Here is a 23,606-nt window from a genome sequence, read left to right as displayed (position 1 = left end):
TTTTTGTTTTTAGCTTTACATGGCATATATGCTATCTAAAAATCAAAATAAAAAACATAACAACTTAACCTTATTAAAAAGAAGATCTTTATCTGTTTTTCTTTATTTTCTTTTCCCCAGCATGGCTAGGCAGTCTAGGTATTGCCATTTCACTCTTCACAGCACCCATTGTAACCATCATTTGTCGACGCAAGTCTCCTCGACTCTTTGCTGTTATTGGTGGTTTGATATGTGCCCTTGGATGTCTCTTCCTAGCTTTCTCAGACCAGCAGGAGCAGCTGTATACTAGCCATTGTGTGGTGTTATCTCTAGGCACTGGTCTCACCATAGTCACAGCCAATATTATGGTGGGACGATACTTTCGTAAAAAAAGAGAACTGGCTGAAATGATTTTGGTATCTGGAAGTGGAATAGGCACAGCTCTTATGGCAACTATGTTCAAGCACCTCATAAGGTAAGCTCACAAATTTCAGTTATTTATGGGGTGTTTTTTATTTTTATTATTTTTGTAAAGCACATCTTTCATGCTTATAGTATGCTCAGTGGGCTATAGTCCAATCTCTTGTGTGTACCTATGGGAGAAGAGAGTGTCTCTAGGCACTCAGCAAACACAACTCAGCTGGAGCTCAGTGGGCTATAGTCCAATCTCTTGTGTGTACCTATGGGAGAAGAGAGTGTCTCTAGGCACTCAGCAAACACAACTCAGCTGGAGCTCAGTGGGCTATAGTCCAATCTCTTGTGTGTACCTATGGGAGAAGAGAGTGTCTCTAGGCACTCAGCAAACACAACTCAGCTGGAGCTCAGTGGGCTATAGTCCAATCTCTTGTGTGTACCTATGGGAGAAGAGAGTGTCTCTAGGCACTCAGCAAACACAACTCAGCTGGAGCTCAGTGGGCTATAGTCCAATCTCTTGTGTGTACCTATGGGAGAAGAGAGTGTCTCTAGGCACTCAGCAAACACAACTCAGCTGGAGCTCAGTGGGCTATAGTCCAATCTCTTGTGTGTACCTATGGGAGAAGAGGGTGTCTCTAGGCACTCAGCAAACACAACTCAGCTGGAGCTCAGTGGGCTATAGTCCAATCTCTTGTGTGTACCTATGGGAGAAGAGGGTGTCTCTAGGCACTCAGCAAACACAACTCAGCTGGAGCTCAGTGGGCTATAGTCCAATCTCTTGTGTGTACCTATGGGAGAAGAGAGTGTCTCTAGGCACTCAGCAAACACAACTCAGCTGGAGCTCAGTGGGCTATAGTCCAATCTCTTGTGTGTACCTATGGGAGAAGAGAGTGTCTCTAGGCACTCAGCAAACACAACTCAGCTGGAGCTCAGTGGGCTATAGTCCAATCTCTTGTGTGTACCTATGGGAGAAGAGAGTGTCTCTAGGCACTCAGCAAACACAACTCAGCTGGAGCTCAGTGGGCTATAGTCCAATCTCTTGTGTGTACCTATGGGAGAAGAGAGTGTCTCTAGGCACTCAGCAAACACAACTCAGCTGGAGCTCAGTGGGCTATAGTCCAATCTCTTGTGTGTACCTATGGGAGAAGAGAGTGTCTCTAGGCACTCAGCAAACACAACTCAGCTGGAGCTCAGTGGGCTATAGTCCAATCTCTTGTGTGTACCTATGGGAGAAGAGAGTGTCTCTAGGCACTCAGCAAACACAACTCAGCTGGAGCTCAGTGGGCTATAGTCCAATCTCTTGTGTGTACCTATGGGAGAAGAGGGTGTCTCTAGGCACTCAGCAAACACAACTCAGCTGGAGCTCAGTGGGCTATAGTCCAATCTCTTGTGTGTACCTATGGGAGAAGAGAGTGTCTCTAGGCACTCAGCAAACACAACTCAGCTGGAGCTCAGTGGGCTATAGTCCAATCTCTTGTGTGTACCTATGGGAGAAGAGAGTGTCTCTAGGCACTCAGCAAACACAACTCAGCTGGAGCTCAGTGGGCTATAGTCCAATCTCTTGTGTGTACCTATGGGAGAAGAGAGTGTCTCTAGGCACTCAGCAAACACAACTCAGCTGGAGCTCAGTGGGCTATAGTCCAATCTCTTGTGTGTACCTATGGGAGAAGAGAGTGTCTCTAGGCACTCAGCAAACACAACTCAGCTGGAGCTCAGTGGGCTATAGTCCAATCTCTTGTGTGTACCTATGGGAGAAGAGAGTGTCTCTAGGCACTCAGCAAACACAACTCAGCTGGAGCTCAGTGGGCTATAGTCCAATCTCTTGTGTGTACCTATGGGAGAAGAGAGTGTCTCTAGGCACTCAGCAAACACAACTCAGCTGGAGCTCAGTGGGCTATAGTCCAATCTCTTGTGTGTACCTATGGGAGAAGAGAGTGTCTCTAGGCACTCAGCAAACACAACTCAGCTGGAGCTCAGTGGGCTATAGTCCAATCTCTTGTGTGTACCTATGGGAGAAGAGAGTGTCTCTAGGCACTCAGCAAACACAACTCAGCTGGAGCTCAGTGGGCTATAGTCCAATCTCTTGTGTGTACCTATGGGAGAAGAGAGTGTCTCTAGGCACTCAGCAAACACAACTCAGCTGGAGCTCAGTGGGCTATAGTCCAATCTCTTGTGTGTACCTATGGGAGAAGAGAGTGTCTCTAGGCACTCAGCAAACACAACTCAGCTGGAGCTCAGTGGGCTATAGTCCAATCTCTTGTGTGTACCTATGGGAGAAGAGAGTGTCTCTAGGCACTCAGCAAACACAACTCAGCTGGAGCTCAGTGGGCTATAGTCCAATCTCTTGTGTGTACCTATGGGAGAAGAGAGTGTCTCTAGGCACTCAGCAAACACAACTCAGCTGGAGCTCAGTGGGCTATAGTCCAATCTCTTGTGTGTACCTATGGGAGAAGAGAGTGTCTCTAGGCACTCAGCAAACACAACTCAGCTGGAGCTCAGTGGGCTATAGTCCAATCTCTTGTGTGTACCTATGGGAGAAGAGAGTGTCTCTAGGCACTCAGCAAACACAACTCAGCTGGAGCTCAGTGGGCTATAGTCCAATCTCTTGTGTGTACCTATGGGAGAAGAGAGTGTCTCTAGGCACTCAGCAAACACAACTCAGCTGGAGCTCAGTGGGCTATAGTCCAATCTCTTGTGTGTACCTATGGGAGAAGAGAGTGTCTCTAGGCACTCAGCAAACACAACTCAGCTGGAGCTCAGTGGGCTATAGTCCAATCTCTTGTGTGTACCTATGGGAGAAGAGAGTGTCTCTAGGCACTCAGCAAACACAACTCAGCTGGAGCTCAGTGGGCTATAGTCCAATCTCTTGTGTGTACCTATGGGAGAAGAGAGTGTCTCTAGGCACTCAGCAAACACAACTCAGCTGGAGCTCAGTGGGCTATAGTCCAATCTCTTGTGTGTACCTATGGGAGAAGAGAGTGTCTCTAGGCACTCAGCAAACACAACTCAGCTGGAGCTCAGTGGGCTATAGTCCAATCTCTTGTGTGTACCTATGGGAGAAGAGAGTGTCTCTAGGCACTCAGCAAACACAACTCAGCTGGAGCTCCTTTGGTAGGTAGCCACACACACACACACACACACACACACACACATATTTCTCAGATCAAAAGAAATAAATTTTACTTCACAAATTTGTTGAAAGAAAAGTTGTATTTTATAGGTATTCCTTATCAAAATCTCAAAAAAAAAAAGGAAAAAAAGAAATTGAAACAAAGAAAAAATCAGTTGCACTGTAGTTTTAATAAATGAATTACCAAATTTAAATAGTTCTATCTGTGGCCACAATTTTTAATTTTCTGGGATTTATTTTAAGAATCACTCATTTTGAGTGTATTTTTGTTTTGGTGGGTTTAGAATAAATTATTCTATTCTTTATTGTTTATTGCTAGAAATGCTCTAATATATGACAGTCTAAATTAATGTAACAACATAGTATAGTGAAATAAAAATAAATTGTATTCATAGGCTCAAACAACTGCTTACATTTTTTGTATTGATATTTTGATAGTTATCCACTTCTTTAGACACAAGTATATATATTTATATCCCATTGAAAAAGGAACCCAATGATTTTGCTTTTAGCTTTTTATCTCTTGTAGCAACACTTATTGAAAATACTTTGGAAATGTAATGAATGATGAATGCTTATGAACTGTTCACTATTCAGTTAACATATTTTTTTTTCTTACCATTAAACATTCCCTTGCATGGTAGGCCTACTTAGCAGACTGACAGATAGAATATACATGAATATATATATATATATTGGCCATTTAAAACAATCAATTATAAAACAATTATTTAAATTAAATTGTTTAAATTATTAGTTGGATTAAATTAATTTCTCTTACGAGCTGCCTGCTTCTGTTGCACAGACGTTGTTAATCGATCTTTATTTTAAAAAATATTCAATCAATAAAATATATTCAGAATTTGTTTTGCCTTTTTTTTTAAAAGTTAATGTTGAAAACATTTTTTTTTTAATTTACTATCTTTATTTTAGTATGCTATTCAACACTAAAAAAAAAAGGCATGTTAGTTTAGCACAGGCACTAGTATACAGTCATCGGTGCAAAAATAGTAAATGCAGTATTTAATAAATTACCTTTTAGTGAAAACTGGTTAGGTATTAATATGTTTATAAAAGAAAAGTCATTTCATTTAAGAATGCCCGCAGTCAATCAATCATAACTCTAAACTGACATATATATACAGAGGGTTCTAGAAAGATTAGGAGATGGAGATCAGAAACCAATCGCACCAATGGGTCATTAATCAAGGCCACAGAAGTGTGTTAAAAATCATGTATAGAGTATGAATCCTAGCGAAGACAAAAGACTAGATCTATAGATAAAGTTGGCCTTAAGATCAGAGGTCATAGGAAACGTGTTTCAGGCACTCTTTTGTTGGAACTAGGTCAATCAATAGAGGCTACCCAATAAACTAGGCTGCGTGGTCAACTCAAGGGAGGGAATAAATTAGGCCATAGTCTCAGACATACTTACCAAATTGAAACATATTTTTATAAAAAATTATCCTTAAATAAATTTAACTTCGTCGGCTACTGGGGTAGGATACATACATGTAGATCTAGATCTGTTACAAATGGAAAAAGATTATAACTTGGCCAGTCAGACCAGACACTGACCCTAAGATGACCTTTGTGTGATTTAGTTTTCAGATTTGGTGACCTACTTAGTGACCAGACGTCCCGACATTGACGTGACAGTCCCGCTTTTCATAAAATGTCCGGGCGGGACGGCCAATGTCCCACTTTCATACAAAAGTCGATCAATGTCACGCTTTTATTTTAAAATCCCTCTTACTCCTTTGACTAATAAACATAAAGGTACCACCTTTTGTCGTTTTCTTCTTGGTCCTTATTTCATGTTCACTGTCTAGCAAACTCCTTGTGTTGAGGCTTGAGTAGTGCTTTTATTTTACAGCATCCTGCCTTCTTCTCAGAAACTGACGTCAGCACGTTTTCTTTCGAGCGTGTTGTCGTTCGGCATGTTTCTCGCTGATTCTGTGAACCAGCATACAGTATTCCTTGGCTTGGCTTTCAGTTCAAGTGGATGACAGGGAAAGGGATGTCCTACACAAAACATCGAAGGTCATATGAACTTACAACAGAGTTCTTATTTATAAAGAGGGCACGAAAAATCACAGTGAAGCACGATACATCTATGTAGCGGAGGTGGGGGCGACCAGTTTTTTTTGAGCCAGTGGCGAGTTGTCCGTAGAGGATGACTTTCGGGATGCGATTGTCCTCCATCCGGCGAACATGTCCAAGCCAGCGCAAGCAGCGTTGTCTTAGGGCTGTAAAGATGCTGGGAATACATAGATGTAATTAAACGGGACCTCAAATCAGTTAACATCAATACTGACCATTGGGGAGACATAGCTCTAGACCGCATCAAATGGAGAGAGACAGTGACCAAGAAAGCTATGGACAGTGAAAGAACATGGGTCTCAGCTCAGAAAGAAAAACGAACAATACGGGCTGTAAAGATGCTGGGAATACCTGTTCGTGCAAGGATATCAGTATTGCACATTTTTTCTTTCCATGTCATTTTCAAGATCCTACGGAGACATCTCAAATGGAATGAGTTCAGTTTTCTCTCTTGCTTTACGTAGGTGGTCCATGTTTCACTGCCATACAATAGTATACTCATAACGCATGCCTTGTAGACTTCCATTTTGGTCACTGTAGTGAGCTTCTGGTTTTCCCAAACTCTTGGCCTGAGTCTAGCGAAGGTCGATGCAGCCTTCCCTATGCGTTTTTTTTTTAAATCTCCTCTTCTAGAGACAGGTCATCTTGAATTGTGGATCCCAGATAGCAGAATTCATTTATGGCGTCCAGCTTGTTATCCTCTATGAGGATGGAGCTGTAGCAGGTGGTCCCATAACATTTGTTTTCTTCATGCTAATAGTTAAATCATATTCTTTACAGGCCTGGGAGAAGCGGGACATTAGTGACTGAAGTTCCTCTTGTGTGTGTGCCACTACCGCTGCGTCATCCGCGAATAACTTATCTCTTACGAGGGTGGTTCAGATTTTAGTTTTGGCCCTCAGTCTGGCAATATTTAGGAGTTTGCCATCAAATCTGGAATGGAGATAGATGCTTTCGGTGGATTTGTCAAACGCGTTGTGGATTAGCAGTGAAAATAGTATTCCAAAGAGGTTTGGGACCAGGACACATCTTTGTTTAATTTCACTGTTTATACTGAAACTTTCGGAGCTGGCACCCATCATATTTTGTTGCAAAAATACTATTACATTTAGTAGCTTGGGTGTACAGCCTATTATCTGTAAAATTTTAAAGAGGCCATCTCTGCTGACTAGATCGAAGGCCTTTGTCAGGTCAATGAACGTAATATACAAAGGCATCCTTTGTTCTCTGCACTTTTTCTGAAGTTGGCGGATGGAGAAAATCATGTCAACCGAGGATCTTCCTGAGCGAAAGCCGCACTGTGATTCTGGATAAGCCCGATCAGCGAATTTTTGTGGAAAATATCAACTCGAGCAAAGTCTTTGCCTACAATACTTAGATTCCCCTGTAATTGTTGCAGTCGCTTCTGTCACCTTTGTTCTTATACAGTGTAACGATTTTAGCATCCCGCAGGTCTTGTGGCACAGCACCTTCTTGCCAACATTTGCAAACAAATTGTGTGTGTGTGTTTACATTGTGATGTATTGTACTAACGTCAAATTGTGGATATATTTGCTCACAAAAATATCTGGTCACCTTATTTAACTTCAATGAATGATATAGGTCACCATTGACCCTAAGATGACCTTTGTGTGATTTAGTTTTCAGGCTTGGTGATCTACTTAGTCGATCCTATAACTTCATAAATGATATAAATTCCCCGCTCTTATGTCATCATTTCGGGGGCTTGTAATTTGTATCCCAAGGCGCATGGGCGTAATCGGAGGGGAGTCACCCCCCCCCCTCATTGAAATTTGGTTTAACTTTATCTTTTTATTAGAGTTTTTTTTTTGATCAGATTGATTTTCTTTGTATTTTTTATGAACTCGTTTACACTTTTATACATGTCAGTGTAGGCTATGTTTATCGAATGCATCAATATTCACTTGAACCAATAAATAAATAGTACCAAATTAGTTGTTTCAGTTCGGTCATTGCTTATGGATTGTTGACATTTTCATCCACTTCTATCAAAGCATCGTACACTACTGCTGATCGAAAACGAACAGCTTTGATACTATCAATCCTGCATTCCTAACGTGTTTGTGTTTTACTGTCAATTATTTTTGCATAACAATGAAAAATATAAAGTAGAATTTAAATATCAATGGCAATCGCCACCAACACATGACTACGCACAATCACGAAAATACGTCTGTAAGAAAATACGACTGTAAGAAAATACGTCTGTAAGAAAATGGCGACTTTCTCTACCGATTGTTTGCTCATCAACTTCGTGTACATTATATGTAAGTTTTAGTTTTGTATTGCTGACTTAGTAAGTCGTTCTTGTGCTAAATACGTAGAGCAGTCTTTCTGAAACTTTCTAAGGGGAACGATGACATGACTATGGGGGAACGATGACATGACTATGGGGGAACGATGTCATGACTAGGAGGGAACGACGACATGACTAGGGGGAACGACGACATGACTAGGGGGGAACGATGACATGACTAGGGGGGAACGATGACATGACTAGGGGGGAACGACGACATGACTTGGGGGAACGAAGACATGACTGGGGGGAACGATGACATGACTAGGGGGAACGATGACATGACTAGGGGGGAACGACGACATGACTAGGGGGAACGATGACATGACTAGGGGGAAACGACGACATGACTAGGGGGGAACGATGACATGACTAGGGGAAAACGACGACATGACTAGGGGGGGGAACGATGACATGACTAGGGGGGAATGATGTCATGACTAGGGGGGAACGATGTCATGACTAGGGGGGAACGACAACATGACTAGGGGGAACGATGTCATGACTAGGGGGAACGACGACATGACTAGGGGAACGACGGCATTACTAGGAGGAGTGACGACATGACTAGGAGGAGCGACGGCATTACTAGGAGGAGTGACGACATAACTAAGGGGGAACGACGACATGACTATGGGGAAACGACGTCATGACTAGGGGGAACGACGACATGACTAGGAGGAGTGACGACATGACTAGGAGGAGCGACGACATGACTAGGGGGGAAAGGTTAAATGACTAGAGGGAACGACGACATGACTAGAGGGAACGACACATGACTAGGGGGGAACGACGACATGACTTGGGAGAACGAAGTCATGACTAGGGGGAACGATGTCATGACTAGAAGGGATCGATGTCATGACTGGGGGGAATGACGTCATGACTTGGAGGAGTGACGACATGACTAGGAGGAGCGACGGCATTACTAGGAGGAGTGACGACATGACTAGGAGGAGTGACAACATGACTAGGAGGAGCGACGGCATTATTAGGAGGAGTGACGACATGATTAGGAGGAGCGACGGCATCACTAGGAGGAGCGACGACATGATTAGGAGGAGTGACGACATGACTAGGAGGAGCGACGGCATGACTAGGAGGAGCGACGGCATTACTATGAGGAGTGACGACATGACTATGAGGAGTGACGACATGACTAGGAGGAGTGACGACATGACTAGGAGGAGCGAAGACATGACTAGGAGGAGTGACGACATGACTAGGAGTGACGACATGACTAGGAGGAGCAAAGACATGACTAGGGGGAACGACGACATGACTAGGGGGAACGACGACATGACTAGGAGGAGTGATGACATGACTAGGGGGAACGACGACATGACTAGGAGGAGTGACGACATGACTAGGGGGAACGACGACATGTGTAGGGGGAACGACGACATGACTAGGAGGAGTGACGACATGACTAGGGGGAACGACGACATGACTAGGAGGAGTGACGACATGACTAGGAGGAGCGAAGACATGACTAGGAGGAGTGACGACATGACTAGGAGGAGCGACGGCATTACTAGGAGAAGACGACATGACTAGAGTGGAAGTCTATAGCGTTGTCCCAGACGGCTTATGGGGCGCTAATTAAATTTTTTGTCGTCTAGGGCAGTGATTCTCAAAGTGATCTATATAGACCCCCAGGGGTCTACAAAGACTTCCAGGGGGTCTACGAAAGTGAAAAAATAAATTGGGTGTCTTTGAGATGTCCACGGTAATAGATTTCATTTAAGCAGATCGTGACTTTAATTTTTACATTCATTTAATGTAATTATTTTATACACTAATATATGATTTGTACCTTGGTAAATCCTTTAAATATTTATCCTGCTAATCAAACCAAAGAATTGTGGTATTTAGTCTCAATACTTATTTAAAAAGCTTAATTTTGTCTACATGTAACAAATGTTTAACAAAAAGAAATGTACACTGTCCAGCGTTGATTTTTTAAAACTGGGATTCATTCCTTCCTTGTCAAGCAAGCGGTTGCCTAAGTGACTTTTTTTAAAATAATGATACGAAACCAATTACATCAGAGTGCGGCTAAGGATCATCTGAGACAATATCACCCTGACAAATTAGATAAAGATTTGAAAATTTTCTAACACTCAAAGATAAAGTTCTGAATAGACCCACACAATCTCTCTTCAACATCATATAGAGAAGATGTTGGTTTGTGAGTGTCTTACAATATCTCTTACTTATAGCAAAATACGGAAAACACTAAAGGTAAAACATTGATTTTACCAGCCGTTGTAGTTGTGAAAACTGTTTTACACACACCTACATCTGATGTTATTAAAAGAATTTCTTTAAGCAACAATACAGTTCAAAGGCACATCGGTGGCATGAGCTATCAAATTAAGTGATTCTTTGCAGTGGCGTCACAGGCTCTGACAGGGTGTAGCGCTGTGTGCTGCAAACTGCCTAAGGGTCGCAAGCTCCTTATTTTTCCTCAGGGTTGACCCACGACAGCTTTCCCATTTTTGGGAATAGTTGCAAGGCAGCAGAGTTTTGAATTCAGTTTTCCTTCTCCTATGTGGCTAATGAGCCCTTTCTGTTTGAAGCCAGTTACTCGCCTTCGCCCCTTCTCCGAGTGAAAACAGTTCCGCGGACACGTGAAAGATCCAAAAATAAAAAAATAAATTACCACGGTAGTTTAGTCTGGATCAAGGTAACAATTAACAAAAAGAAAATTTAAAAAAAAAATTTTGTAAAAAAGCTTAAATTAAGCTTAGTTGTATCAATTAGCTTTAAATTAAATTTGTAATAGATCTAGATATCTAAACTAACAATAAAGGATCTGTGCGATTAGAAATATTTTTTACATATTGTTTAGCGCAATTTCATGCTTTTAGCTTTCTCATACACTATAATTCTATCTCTTGTCTTGACCAGTTGTGAAAGTGGTGGGGGTGTGAGAAAGAACCGAGTATTTGTGTCAATGTTACAGTGTTCGCTTTTTTTTAAATGCAAAAAGTTCAACGGCCTCAATTGGAACTTGAGGGGTCAAGCCTCATCAAGCCATCAGACTAACCATTTTGCTGGCGAGGTGATTATGAAAATAGAAAATTTTATAGTTATCTATTGTTAGTTTCAACTTTAAAGCGGCGACTTTAGAGGAGAATAATTTAACTTACACGCTACCACCAAATAAGTCAAGTATAATTTCTTTCCCTTGTTCGATACTAAGCACAATAATTAATTACCAATAGTTAATTAACAAAATTGGTTAATTCTTTTTTATTGATTCTTGTTTTATCAGTTAAAGAAATGGGGCTACTTGTGCAAAATTGTAGCTTGATCCGAGGTTGGGTGTGGGAGCAATAACGTGTACAAACGTTTTAACAGTCAAACAGAGTGGATATTTTGAAGCTTTTTAAAACAACAACAACAATATATTGTATGAATTCCTTCTTTCTGGGTTGAAAGCCTGGCAGAGCACATTACCGTGAAACTGAACCGAGCATCTCTGACTTCATTGAATGCACTTTCCAAGGGACATTTATATGAGCAACTGAATATGGCCAGCAAAGCTAAGTTTGGGAACCACTGCGGGTTTAGGGAGATCCTTCATGTGGGCCCAGGCAGTTACTCCAAGGGGTGAAAGAGTTGCTCGATTAGGTGCTAGAAAGTTAGGTGAGCGGAAATGAGCGCAGACTTCTAAGAATCGTACACGTCGCCTACTCCTTCCCCCCCCCCCCCCCTTTCTCCTTTCCTCTCTCTTTCATTGTGTCAGTGAAGTCTTCATCGGCCACTTAAACCTTTGTGTTTTCTTTCACTCCTTTTTGTTCGCCTTATCTCTTTAAACCCAAAAGTTCATACCAGGTTAGTATTTTCCCCCTCTACTACTGCAGCAAGAAAATATAGGCATCAGTCGCTTAGCGTCACGTTTCCTAGGTAACGGTGACCCGGGCCTTGAGCGTGACGTCAATTTGTGTCCAGATTTAGCCTGTGAGAGCTCAGATGTCGGCTATCTATGGCAAGAAAAGATCATTTTGTTGTTGTTCCCAGATTGGAGCAGGGGGGAGGGGACACGTGTCGGCAGCTCACTCGTAAAATAGACTCGGGGGGGGGGGATCACCGGAAGGTTATACAATCGTTTCTCTTAGAAAACAGACCCGTAACTTGAGAGGCGGTGTAAAATTAGAAATAGATAATCATGAAATAATATCACATCTTGTAAACAAGAATGAATGAGAACATTTTGAAAACATTAAATGCCAATAAACAACTTAGCTAAGTATGGAAATAATTGATTGGTTGGATTCAATTCAATCTGTTGGCCTACAGAACATAGACTCTTTTCCTTGTGTATTGGCATACTGTACACATACTTAGGTTTAGGCTACAGTAGCCTACATAGACTCTTTGCCTCGTGTATTGGCATACTGTACACATACTTAGGTTTAGGCTACAGTAGCCTACATAGACTCTTTGCCTCGTGTATTGGCATACTGTACACATACTTAGGTTTAGGCTACAGTACATAAGACTCTTTGCCTCGTGTATTGGCCTACTGTACACATGCGTAGGTTTAGGCTACAGTACATAGACTCTTTGCCTCGTGTATTGGCCTACTGTACACATACTTAGGTTTAGGCTACAGTACATAGACTCTTTGCTTCGTGTATTGGCCTACTGTACACATACTTAGGTTTAGGCTACAGTACATAAGACTCTTTGCCTCGTGTATTGGCATACTGTACACATACTTAGGTTTAGGCTACAGTACATAGACTCTTTGCCTCGTGTATTGGCCTACTGTACACATACTTAGGTTTAGGCTACAGTACATAAGACTCTTTGCCTCGTGTATTGGCATACTGTACACATACTTAGGTTTATTCTACAGTACATAAGACTCTTTGCCTCGTGTATTGGCATACTGTACACATACTTAGGTTTAGGCTACAGTACATAGACTCTTTGCTTCGTGTATTGGCATACTGTACACATACTTAGGTTTAGGCTACAGTACATAAGACTCTTTGCCTCGTGTATTGGCCTACTGTACACATGCGTAGGTTTAGGCTACAGTACATAGACTCTTTGCCTCGTGTATTGGCATACTGTACACATACTTAGGTTTAGGCTACAGTACGTAGACTCTTTGCCTTGTGTATTGGCCTACTGTACACATACTTAGGTTTAGGCTACAGTACATAAGACTCTTTGCCTCGTGTATTGGCATACTGTACACATGCGTAGGTTTAGGCTACAGTACATAGACTCTTTGCCTTGTGTATTGGCCTACAGTATAGTGTCTTTTTGTCTAGTGTATGCTGTTGATGCGTTGAACTAGGATTTACCTATGGAAACCTTTTGATGAAACTTGGCAGATTTGTCTTGTTTCTATATGTTGAAGCTATGACTTGGTTTTGTCTTGCGATGTTTGTATATGTTGATGTTATGACTATTGGTTTTATCTTGTGATGTCTGTATATGTTGATGCTATTACTATTGGTATTGTGATATTTGTATATAATGATGTTATGACTATTGGTTTTGTCTTGTGATTTTGTATATGTTGATGTTATAATTATTAATTGTTTCTTGTGATGTTTACATATGTTGATGCTATGATAATATACTGGTTTTGTCTTGTAATGGTTGCAAATGTTGATGTCATGTATACTGCTATTGTTTTATAATATTATAAGAAAAGAAATGTTGGGTTACTTTTTACAAAGCTTCTATCAACTCAATTCAAATGAAGCTTGGAATTATTGCTCCAAAGAGTTTTGGAGCTTGCTTCTTTATTCCTCAAAAAATTGAAAGGAAACCTTTTGACCCTAGTAAAAAAATTACATGATTTGCTTTAACTACAGATCAATATAGCATTGTTTTAATGAGTAAATCCAAGGTTAGAAATTTAAAAGAATCAAATTGTTTGTTTGGTTTACATGTTTTGGATGCTCCTTCATAATTGGAGAGCAGGGTTTGAGTTGACAGTCCTGAGCATCAGTCATCCATTGCACTATATATTTCTCTATTAATCTATTGCACACCTTTTTTAAATTTCTAAACTTGAAATTTTTGGACCTACCAGTTATTCTTTTAACACCAGTCTATCTAGCCCTAATTAATTTTCTAAAATGATCTATGTGGGACTACAATATTATCTTAACATTACATATGAAATGACGTTTGAGTCATTGAAATATAAAGTAACAAAATATTCTGTATAAAGTGTGCTTGTAGGTTAAATGAAAAAATTGAATCTGCTTTCTTTCAATTGAAATACATCACAATGAGAACAAATGATGCTCTGAAGTATTAGTTGTAACATGAATGACTATGTGTTACCACAAGTTGTTGTTTTAAAACACATTCCTCCTAAACAATGCTTAAGCTAACACAGGATGTCGTTAGATATCAGTATTATTATAAATAGTTGGAAATGTAAGTCAGAAATTGAAAAAAAAAATTAAACATCAATTTGTGCTTCGTACAGGCTTATTCATAACTTAAAATGTTTGTAAAAGAAAATTTAGTTGATCAATTAGTCTGTATTTCATTGAATATTTTCATGCTCAGAGGCTTATTAGCCTACATTAAATTATATGTTTTGAATATTTTTTTTAGTTAACACTTTACTGTCATCATTGACCCATGTAAGGCTGTTAGCACATTGATTACTTTTATTTAAAGTTCTCTTTTTCTTGTAGTAGGCCATATATATTTTACTTTGAAGTACCTCCTGCTTGTAATGTTTTTTTCACACCATTACATCTTCCCCTATCACAGATAAACATTGACAAGAAAGTTAAAATGACTTTTCAGTCATCATGAAAGCACTTCAAATGACATTACATGGGCTACATTGCAATATGTAATTCACATTGAGTAGACTATATTTTAGCCCATATTGATTATATTACATCAATGACTACAAAACATGACACTAATAGCTAAGAAAAAAATTAAGGTTGGGTTACTTAACTTACATTGTTGTAAGTAAATCTACTCATGTCTTAGTCTAAACTATTTCAATGTTTTTGTTGACAGAGCCATAGACTGGATGCATGGCCTAGAGTGTGTGGCAGGTCTGCTGGTGTTGACAATCCTTGCTGGTGCAATGTATCGTTCTGCCAACTTGTACCATCCAAGGCGCAAAGTTATCTTGCACCTGAAAAGCCAGAAAAAGAGCAGACGTGAAAGAGAATCAGAGAAACCTCCATACTTGGATTTCAGTGCACTTAGAATGAGATCACTTCGAGCTCTTATTGTTATCTCTGCTGTCATTGCTATAGGCATTCATGTTCCTTTTGTACTTTTGGTAAATATTTCATCCTCTTGATTTAGAATTGAGCAGCATACTTCAACAAAAACCTGTGACTATGATCTGCTTGAAAAAAACAGTTGCAGTCAAACCTTGTTTAATTGAATCAAATTGGTTGTGAATATAAGTACTTAGATCACTGTTCCCATTGGCAAGTAAATTGCCAAACACCCACAAGCACACTTAAATATTTCTATATTATTTTTTAAATGCTACAACCACAATTTTATACTTGTGGGGCTCCCGCCAAACACACACACACAATTTCTGACAAATAGAGTCATTTTCTTTTTTAAAGTTTCTCTTATCTGTATTATTGACATTCACTCACATTGTAACAATAAAATATACTAAGATGAAGTATTGACTTATTTTGCTAAGAACATTTTGTTTTACATGCGTCCCAATTTTAGGTAGAGTAACTTTGATGTTGCAAATACTGCCATGTTAAGGACACCAAACCAATTTACTTTAGCTTTAGAGTTATGTACAAAACCACTGCGTTTTGCTTAGTCACAGATGTACTTGTGCTAAATGTGTTTACAATATCTTTCACACTTCAGTATCGATCAATATCTATGCTAATTCATCCCACTCCTTTCTTTTTTTTGACCTGAATTTTGTTTTAAATAACTAAATGTGCACAGAAAATGTCTGGCAAATGAATTTCTGCAGCTCAGAATGCAGGATATTGCTTGGCACCAAAATTCTACCCCTGACAAGGCTGGAGGTCTTCACAGGGATCTCCAGAACCCTTAACCAACTAAAGAGGGCTCTGAGACTCAAAGCTAGACATTTTTTTTTTGGTGCAGCCAGCAGCCATTATGGTGCAATGGTTGCTTGGCATAACCATTTTGGCACAGTACATTTTGGAGCAAAATGCTTTATTCACATCATACATGTTCATTTTATTATGAATGATACATATATATGCTTTGTATGTGTGTTTTATAAATTATTGTCAAAAACTCTTCTCCAAAACTACCATTGTACCAATATGGCAGCACAAAAACATCGAACTTACCTTTTTTTAGGGAGTCACAATTAAAAGACAGAATATTTTTAAGCAAAAAGGTCCTTTACCTGTCCCTTTGTCTGTTGGACCACTGGGGCACCATGCATGATTCATCAACCATCTGTCTGCATTTCTTTCTGTTTTTTTGCTAGTATCAGAGTCTCTCTCATTGAAAGGCCTATATATTCCTTGATGTTGTCCTCCCATCAATCAACATGTGTATTTTTTTTGTATGTGTTCTTTTTAAGGTATCTACTGCTTCAGCACAGTCAGCACCAAATCAAACTGAGCACTATTTCCTTCTGAGTGTGTACATGGGCATAGGCTTTGTGATTGGATGTGTTGGTCTCAGCTATATCACAATCAGAAACAGCACAGAATGTTACATAGCAAGGTTTGATAGTAGCTTAACTTCATTTTAAGGAAACATTCACTAATATTAGAAACATTATAGGAAATGTTGTAATCCGATCCTAACAAGAATGTTACAATGTGCAGACATAAAAAAGTTGTTTATCTAAGTGTTACATTTTATTTTACTAGACGCCACTTATGCCAGACTTCTGCATTGTTGTGTGGTTTGTTCACACTTCTGCTTATATTGGCTACTAATGAAAGCTCTCACATTCTGTATGCATGGGCATATGGAATTTGTTGTGGAAGTTATTATTATAGGTCAGTATGGGGTTAATTTTTCTATAGTATACTATAGCAGTAGTATTATATTATTAGAATACTTATTTGCTTTAGATAATTTTAATATACAAATAATTTCTACTTTTTTTTTTTAATTTAGTTTAAAGACATATGTTTATGAGCTAGTAAAAATTAAGCTTATGGAAAGAGCCTGGAGTTTTCTAAGTGCAGCCAACAGTTTCCCAATGTTATTTGGTGCCCCAGTAGCAGGTGAAGTATTGAATAGTAATAAATCTGCCTAGTTGTGTGGTATTGTTGTGTGGTTGTGTGGTATTGTTGTGTGGTATTTGTTATCTGGACTGTTGTCTTGATGTTCTCTGCCATCCAAACCTGTCCTACAGGAGTTTTTTTTATTAGGATCTAATAATCTTCTGTTCTGAAGAAACATCTTTATCATGTAAAACAAAAGAAACAAGTGTACTGGTGACAAGTGTCCTCCAGTTAAAAAGAAATTTAATACCCATCCAAAGTGGAGCCAGAAGCTAGTTTAAAATGTGTCAAAGATTTTCCACATATCCTTGTGATTTTAGTTATCCTAGATAAAGGCTTATTAATATTAAACACACTTCATACTTGCTATATCTCTATAACAATCAAAATAAAAATTAGCAAATGCATTATTTAATGAAATAAAACAATTTGCTTATTTTATTTCAGCTTATCTAAATGAGAGCTACAAGTCCAATGTGGCTGGCTATATCTTAGCAGGAGTGGCTATGATTGTTGGAGGACTGATGTTTTACATTATGCCTTTCTTTGAAAGACATCCATCAAATCAAGAAGTTCTTCAGAAACACAGCAGTTGCCAGTATAATGCCCACATCACTGAAGCTGCTGCTCTTTTAGACATTGATTTCTCAGAAGGGTGTCCAGCTGGCAAGCATAACCATCAAACTAACAATGGACATGCGCCATTCAAACTTACCAGACAATGCATCCCAGGCTCCAACAATAAAACAGAAGGTGGAGGAGTTCGTGTGCAGCTTCAGTGTTTTGTCCAGCACAAAGAGAGAGAGAAACCCAAACAGGCAACACTCACTAAAATTGCTGAAGAGAAAGATGCCATGAAAAATAATGGATCCACAACAGAATTGCTGAAAAAGGGAGGTGGAGGAAACTCAAGTAATCAAATAGAACTGAGCATAACCAAGGCAGATTACTCTGATTATCTGTCAGATGGTCCATCAGATAGCAACTTCTCCAATGCCACAGAGAAGTCCAGCAGTAAAGACAATGCTGAACGAGGGCACGGGAAACTGGAAGGCAAGAAAAGTAAGAAGAATGATGTGAGAATAGATTTATTTGATCCACCAAGCCAAGAGAAAGAGTCCACAGCAACAGTGTCTTACGACAGTGACTTGTACATAAACTTATGTGAAGCCCAGGTCTAAGAAACTCAAAAGGCAATTGGTGCCTTAACATTGAATTTTTTTGGTTTGCCTCAAATTTTTTGTTACAACCATAATTTTTTTTTTGTATTTAGATACTGACATTTTGTACATTCCAGCATTGGGGAGCATGTCATAGTTTTAATTCATATTTTTTTTACTGGTGGAAACTTATGATAAATGTTTGTGTAAAACTCTTCTTGTCATAGTCAGTGTAAATAGTTCATTCATTCTGAAGACATAATTGTTTGTAGAAAAGTCATTATATTTACATAAATAGAAAAACAAACATAACATATATATATATATATATATATATATATATATATATATATATACACAGGTCCTAGGTATATAATGTTTATTTCCTTGGTATTTTAATCTCTCTTGAGTGAACAAAGGATAGCCAACTGTCATTTCTATTTAAAAAAGAAAAACAATGCAAAAAAAAATTAAAAAATTATGCGCTAAGTTAGGTTTTTACGTCAAAAGGCAGAGGATTGTCAGTAAAAAGTTAATTTTATCAACTTTATTATTGTCTCCAAAGTTATTTTACATATCCTAATGAAATTATTCACTCTGCCTTTTTGTCCTTCACAACTGTGTTTAAATTAACATAGCAAATTTGCTTTTTATCAGAAAATGTTAATTTTGGTATAAAATAAAAGGAGAATGCATGATATAGATTTTAAAAATCTGTATTATTTTGAAGCATGAAAATTTAAAATTCAAAATGAAAATTCATCAACAATGGACAAAATGATAATTAAATGTAATATAGATCTAGAAAGTTTTTTATTATCCAAATTAAATAAATAAAAAAAAATTCAAATGTTCACAAAAAGTATATAAATCATTAAAACACAATTGAAAAGTGGAGCTGTTTATCATATGTCATAACCACCAGAAAAACTTATTTGAAAAATAAGATGGAAGTAACCGCTTTAAACACATTTTTCTTAGTAAAAATATGTAGAAAGAAAAAAAATTTAACAAAGGGAAACTATTCATGATGAAGTTTAAGAAAATTATATAAACATAGTGAAGAAAGTAAAAAAAAAAAAAGAATTTAAAAGCATCACAATTAGTGCATATTTCACATCTCAGCGTATAAAAGAACTGTATTAAACATCTGAATCATATTGAAATACAGTACTAAAATAATTTTTACTTCGAAAAGATGTTTGATGTAAAAAAAATATTCTCATTATCAGCTGGCTTTCTTTGTTTGTGTAATAGTCACATTTTTGCTTTTTTAAAATTTATAATTAATACGCTTTACTGACACAATGAGTTACTTTTAGGTGTCCTTTTCTAAATACTTTGTTGAATATTATTTAAAATTTACTTTTTTAAAGTTATAATTCTTTGAAATATTTCTTCAAAAAAAAAAATAATTTTCAGCATACAAATTCAACAAGACATGATGAATATGAATATCTATTTAAAAAATGTAATAAACCATTTTTAAATGATTTTTTGAAAACAAAAAACATGTCACCCAACAAAAACTACTCAAAGATCACCATGAATGGACACTCCCCTCAACATTGTAGACCCCTTTACATACCTGGGAAGCTTGATATCCAATGGCAAATCATGTTCAAGAGAAGCTGATAACCATCTTGCTAAATTATGAAGGGCTTTTGGGCTCCTTCAAGTGAGAGTGTGGCTAAATAAATTGCTCCACCTGCCTTCAAAAAATCAGTATCTAACAAGCAGTGCTTCTCACCACACTTTTGTATGGCTCTGAGATCTGGGTGCTTTATAGAAGGCATCTAAGGCTCTTTGAACTCTTCAATCAAAGGTGTCTCAACTCTATAATGGGCATACACTGGCACGACTATCTCACAAATAACCATGTTCTGCTGGAGGCTCATGTGAACAGTAAAGAAACACCACTTACCATTCCACAGCTGTGCTGGATCAGACACTTATCCTGCATGGGGGACAACCGCATACCAAAGATGATCTTTTTTAGCCAGCTTTAGCAAGATGGTCTTACAGAGTTAACCCGCTTCTCCAATGTGAGCACTATAAAGGTCAACTCAGCGCCATTTTACCCTCATTGGCATAGAGGAAAGTTGAAAAGCTCACATGAAGGCCACACATTTGAAGCCCAAGAAAAGCAATTTTAGAAGACAGGCGCAGATAACATAAAGAAAACCTAAAAAGACCTCCACCCCATGAGATGTGGGAAAATATGGATATGTGTGGCCATGTAAAGCACTGCACTCATCCTAAATCTTTGGAATCAAAGACATTGCCATTCATTTATATATATATATATATTTGTATTCCATTCCTTTTCAAACCAGTTTTTTTTTTTTAAATAAATTTTGGTAGTGCCTCTATTTCTTGTTTGAGTTCTAGTCCTGTGAAATAAATAATAGTCCTGTTATGAAAATGAAAATAAATCTTTTAAAAAATTATATATATATATATATATATATATATATATATATATATATATATATATATATATATATATATATATATATATATATAATTGAAATAAAATGTGCAATCTGTTTTAACACTTCTTTCTTTCACCTGAGAATACTTAAGAATTATATTGCTGGTCAAATAATGTCTTATTTACTTGGAGTAATTGAAATCTCATGTTAAATTATTCTAAAATATTCTTTATTCTATTTGTTGTTTTCTTGTTAAATTGGTGTAATTTTTTAAAAAAGGATCATTGATAAGATAATATTTCTGCTATTGAATTTCTCCTCATAGAACAAGAGACCATTCATTTCTTGTCTGCATTCACTTTTATTGTTTCTGGTTAAGAAAGGCTTCTAAAACATTATCAAGAGATTAAAAAAAATGCATAATGTGGCTGTCAGCTAATTTATAATGCTTATTTGCTTTAAAATTATAAACATTTCTGAATATTGTAAAAAGCATAATATCTATTATAAAATATTGATAATTGGAAACAGCCTTTGTTTTAGTTTTATTGGAGTCCAATGGGACAGCCTTATAGCTTTATTGAAATTCATGCAGAACTTTCAAAATGAAATGTACACAAATATTTTTTTTATGTTGTGAATACAAATAGTATGTTTTGCTTTGTTTTTTGGTTGGGAAGGGGGAGGGGTAATTTTGGATAGGATTTAGAATACATGCATCTGTGCAGTCCTTTTTTTTTTTATACCTTGGAAATATTTCTACATTCCGAACATATTTTAAAGCATTCATTTGTACATTATTACAGATAACATTTTATTGAAGACTTGAATTCAGCTTTAGTTGAGGAATAAAGTTTTTTTCACTGTCAAAATTATATTTTTCAATGTTAATTTATTCTCTAAATGTCTCTTTGATTAATTCAGTTCTATTTATTTCAAAGACATTATTATTTTTTAACATAAAAATCTATTCTTTTTTATCCTACTTATGGCCACTTTATTAGTCCTAAAACTTTATTTTAAAGAATGTACACTTTCTGTAGGTATTGGCATTAATAAGATTGTAGTTAAAATTAATATTAGATAATGTTTAACAAATGTTATTGCCAAAAATATTTGTAAAACTTGATTATTTTTCATTGGTGTTAACATTTTTTCATTGTAATAATATTTTTAAAAATTAAAATCTTAAAGTAATTTAAAAGAAAATGACAAGGGAATAGGCTCATTCAAAATGGTAGCAGACAAGTGAGTACTAACAATTTTTTACATTATGCCTTTTTTTCTTCTGAATTTGTTCTCATTTTTTTTATTTCATTCAATTGAATGAGCTACTGCTGACAGACACTTTTATAGTGTAATCTAAATTTAATTCAACACATATCTTTGTATAGTTTTGTACAATTTATTGTTTTTTTTTCCTTTAAACTTAAGTCAGATAAAAAAAATTGTCTTCCATCTAAAATTGTAGATTTTCAAACTAGCCAGCTATGTTTAGTACATTGTAGCATGTTTTGATACATCTCTTTAATCCAACTTGGCCTACGTAGATCTAATTTTTTTTATACATATTTTTATGTTCAATATATTTACTTCTTGTTGTTGTTTTTTTTTTTGTAAAACTCATATTACTTAGAAGGGCCTACAAATTATGAACAATAATTACATTACTAGGGTCTTGAATCACAGGGCAAAATATGAATTAATGCATAATCACTTTAAATATATATATATATATAGCCTATATATATATATATATATATATATATATATATATATATATATATATATATAGGCCTATATATATATTTTGTATCTGGCATGATTCTGTGGATAAATGTTTTGATAAGGAAATGTTAGTCATAAATTATATCATATTAATGTACTGTGTGAAACTGTAAGGGAATTTTAAACAATGTTTCGTTGCTTTTGTCCATGTTGTTGTTTTTAATGTATCATTTCAATAAATGAAAAAAATCAATGAAAAGACATTTTTACTTTCTCTATAATATAAGACATATCCTTTGCATTGGTTAGCTGTTTCAGGTCCTACGTTTTAAGAAATCGTTACACTAGCTGTCTTGTCAAGTATTCTTATGCAGTTCGATATAAATTTTCAAGTTTTTTTTTATGTTGTTCTTTTTTTCCCCAATGTTGTGCCATTTACTTTATTTTTCTTCTCTTATATGACCTTTACTGTAGCCTTGACATCATCATTTTCCCTTTAAAATGAAAGGTGTGAAAAGGGTAGGCCTACTTTACAATTCATGCAAGAAGATATATAAGCTCAATTACAACTTAATAGGCCTACTTCTTTTCAAAGTTCTAGTAGGGTCTACAGTTTAATATACTAGGGCAAATTCGTACTAATATATTGCTCCTTCTTCCCTAGTGCTATTAGAGCATGGATATGGGTTGCCAGAGATAGCCAGGAAAACTATTGGTTAATATGCATGTAGGACGTAATCATCATCTTTTTTGAAGTAACGTCTGTATTTCATAAGATAAGATTTTTTCCCTATGTTATTTCTCGGACATTGGCTTGTAGGTAGCTCCAGACAGCCAGCTGCCTACAACGTAGCCTACTCAACCAATGTAGGCGTAGCCTATTATATTTTATAGAGATGGACTGCTTCTTATGGTCCGACATTTACGCTGGGCAGTGCATGTATCCTGTATGTAGCACGAACGCATGTCAAAAGCAGTCCTTTTTTTTTTTTGTGAGCTGAAAGATGGTCGACGTAACAGAGGCGCCCCACGGAAACGCTTAAGCGTCAACTTAGAAGAGTGCACCTGACTGCAATCGGCTTTGGAACGAGACAGCTGGAGATCACTTACAATGGCCGC

The 23,606-nt window shown here is 37.3% G+C and overlaps 1 protein-coding gene across 9 annotated transcripts in view; it reads left to right on the top strand.

Moving 5' to 3' along the window:
- Positions 1-22,884, top strand: part of LOC106070674 (monocarboxylate transporter 2-like) — a 28,950-nt gene extending 6,066 nt beyond the window's left edge. For all 9 annotated transcript variants that reach the window (XM_013230626.2, XM_013230624.2, XM_013230622.2 and 6 more), the window contains 6 exons: positions 121-454; positions 14,970-15,240; positions 16,507-16,652; positions 16,802-16,933; positions 17,055-17,164; positions 17,612-22,884. In XM_013230626.2, the coding sequence (XP_013086080.1) occupies positions 121-454; positions 14,970-15,240; positions 16,507-16,652; positions 16,802-16,933; positions 17,055-17,164; positions 17,612-18,345 (1,727 nt within the window). In that variant the 3' untranslated portion in view covers positions 18,346-22,884. The remainder of the gene's footprint in view (positions 1-120; positions 455-14,969; positions 15,241-16,506; positions 16,653-16,801; positions 16,934-17,054; positions 17,165-17,611) is intronic.
- The last annotated feature ends 722 nt before the right edge of the window (positions 22,885-23,606 follow it).

The sequence above is a fragment of the Biomphalaria glabrata genome, chromosome 6, assembly GCF_947242115.1.
Source record: "Biomphalaria glabrata chromosome 6, xgBioGlab47.1, whole genome shotgun sequence".
Classification (NCBI taxonomy): domain Eukaryota; kingdom Metazoa; phylum Mollusca; class Gastropoda; family Planorbidae; genus Biomphalaria; species Biomphalaria glabrata.
Note: the sequence above shows the minus strand (reverse complement) of the source record. Positions and strands in the feature narration are given on the sequence as shown.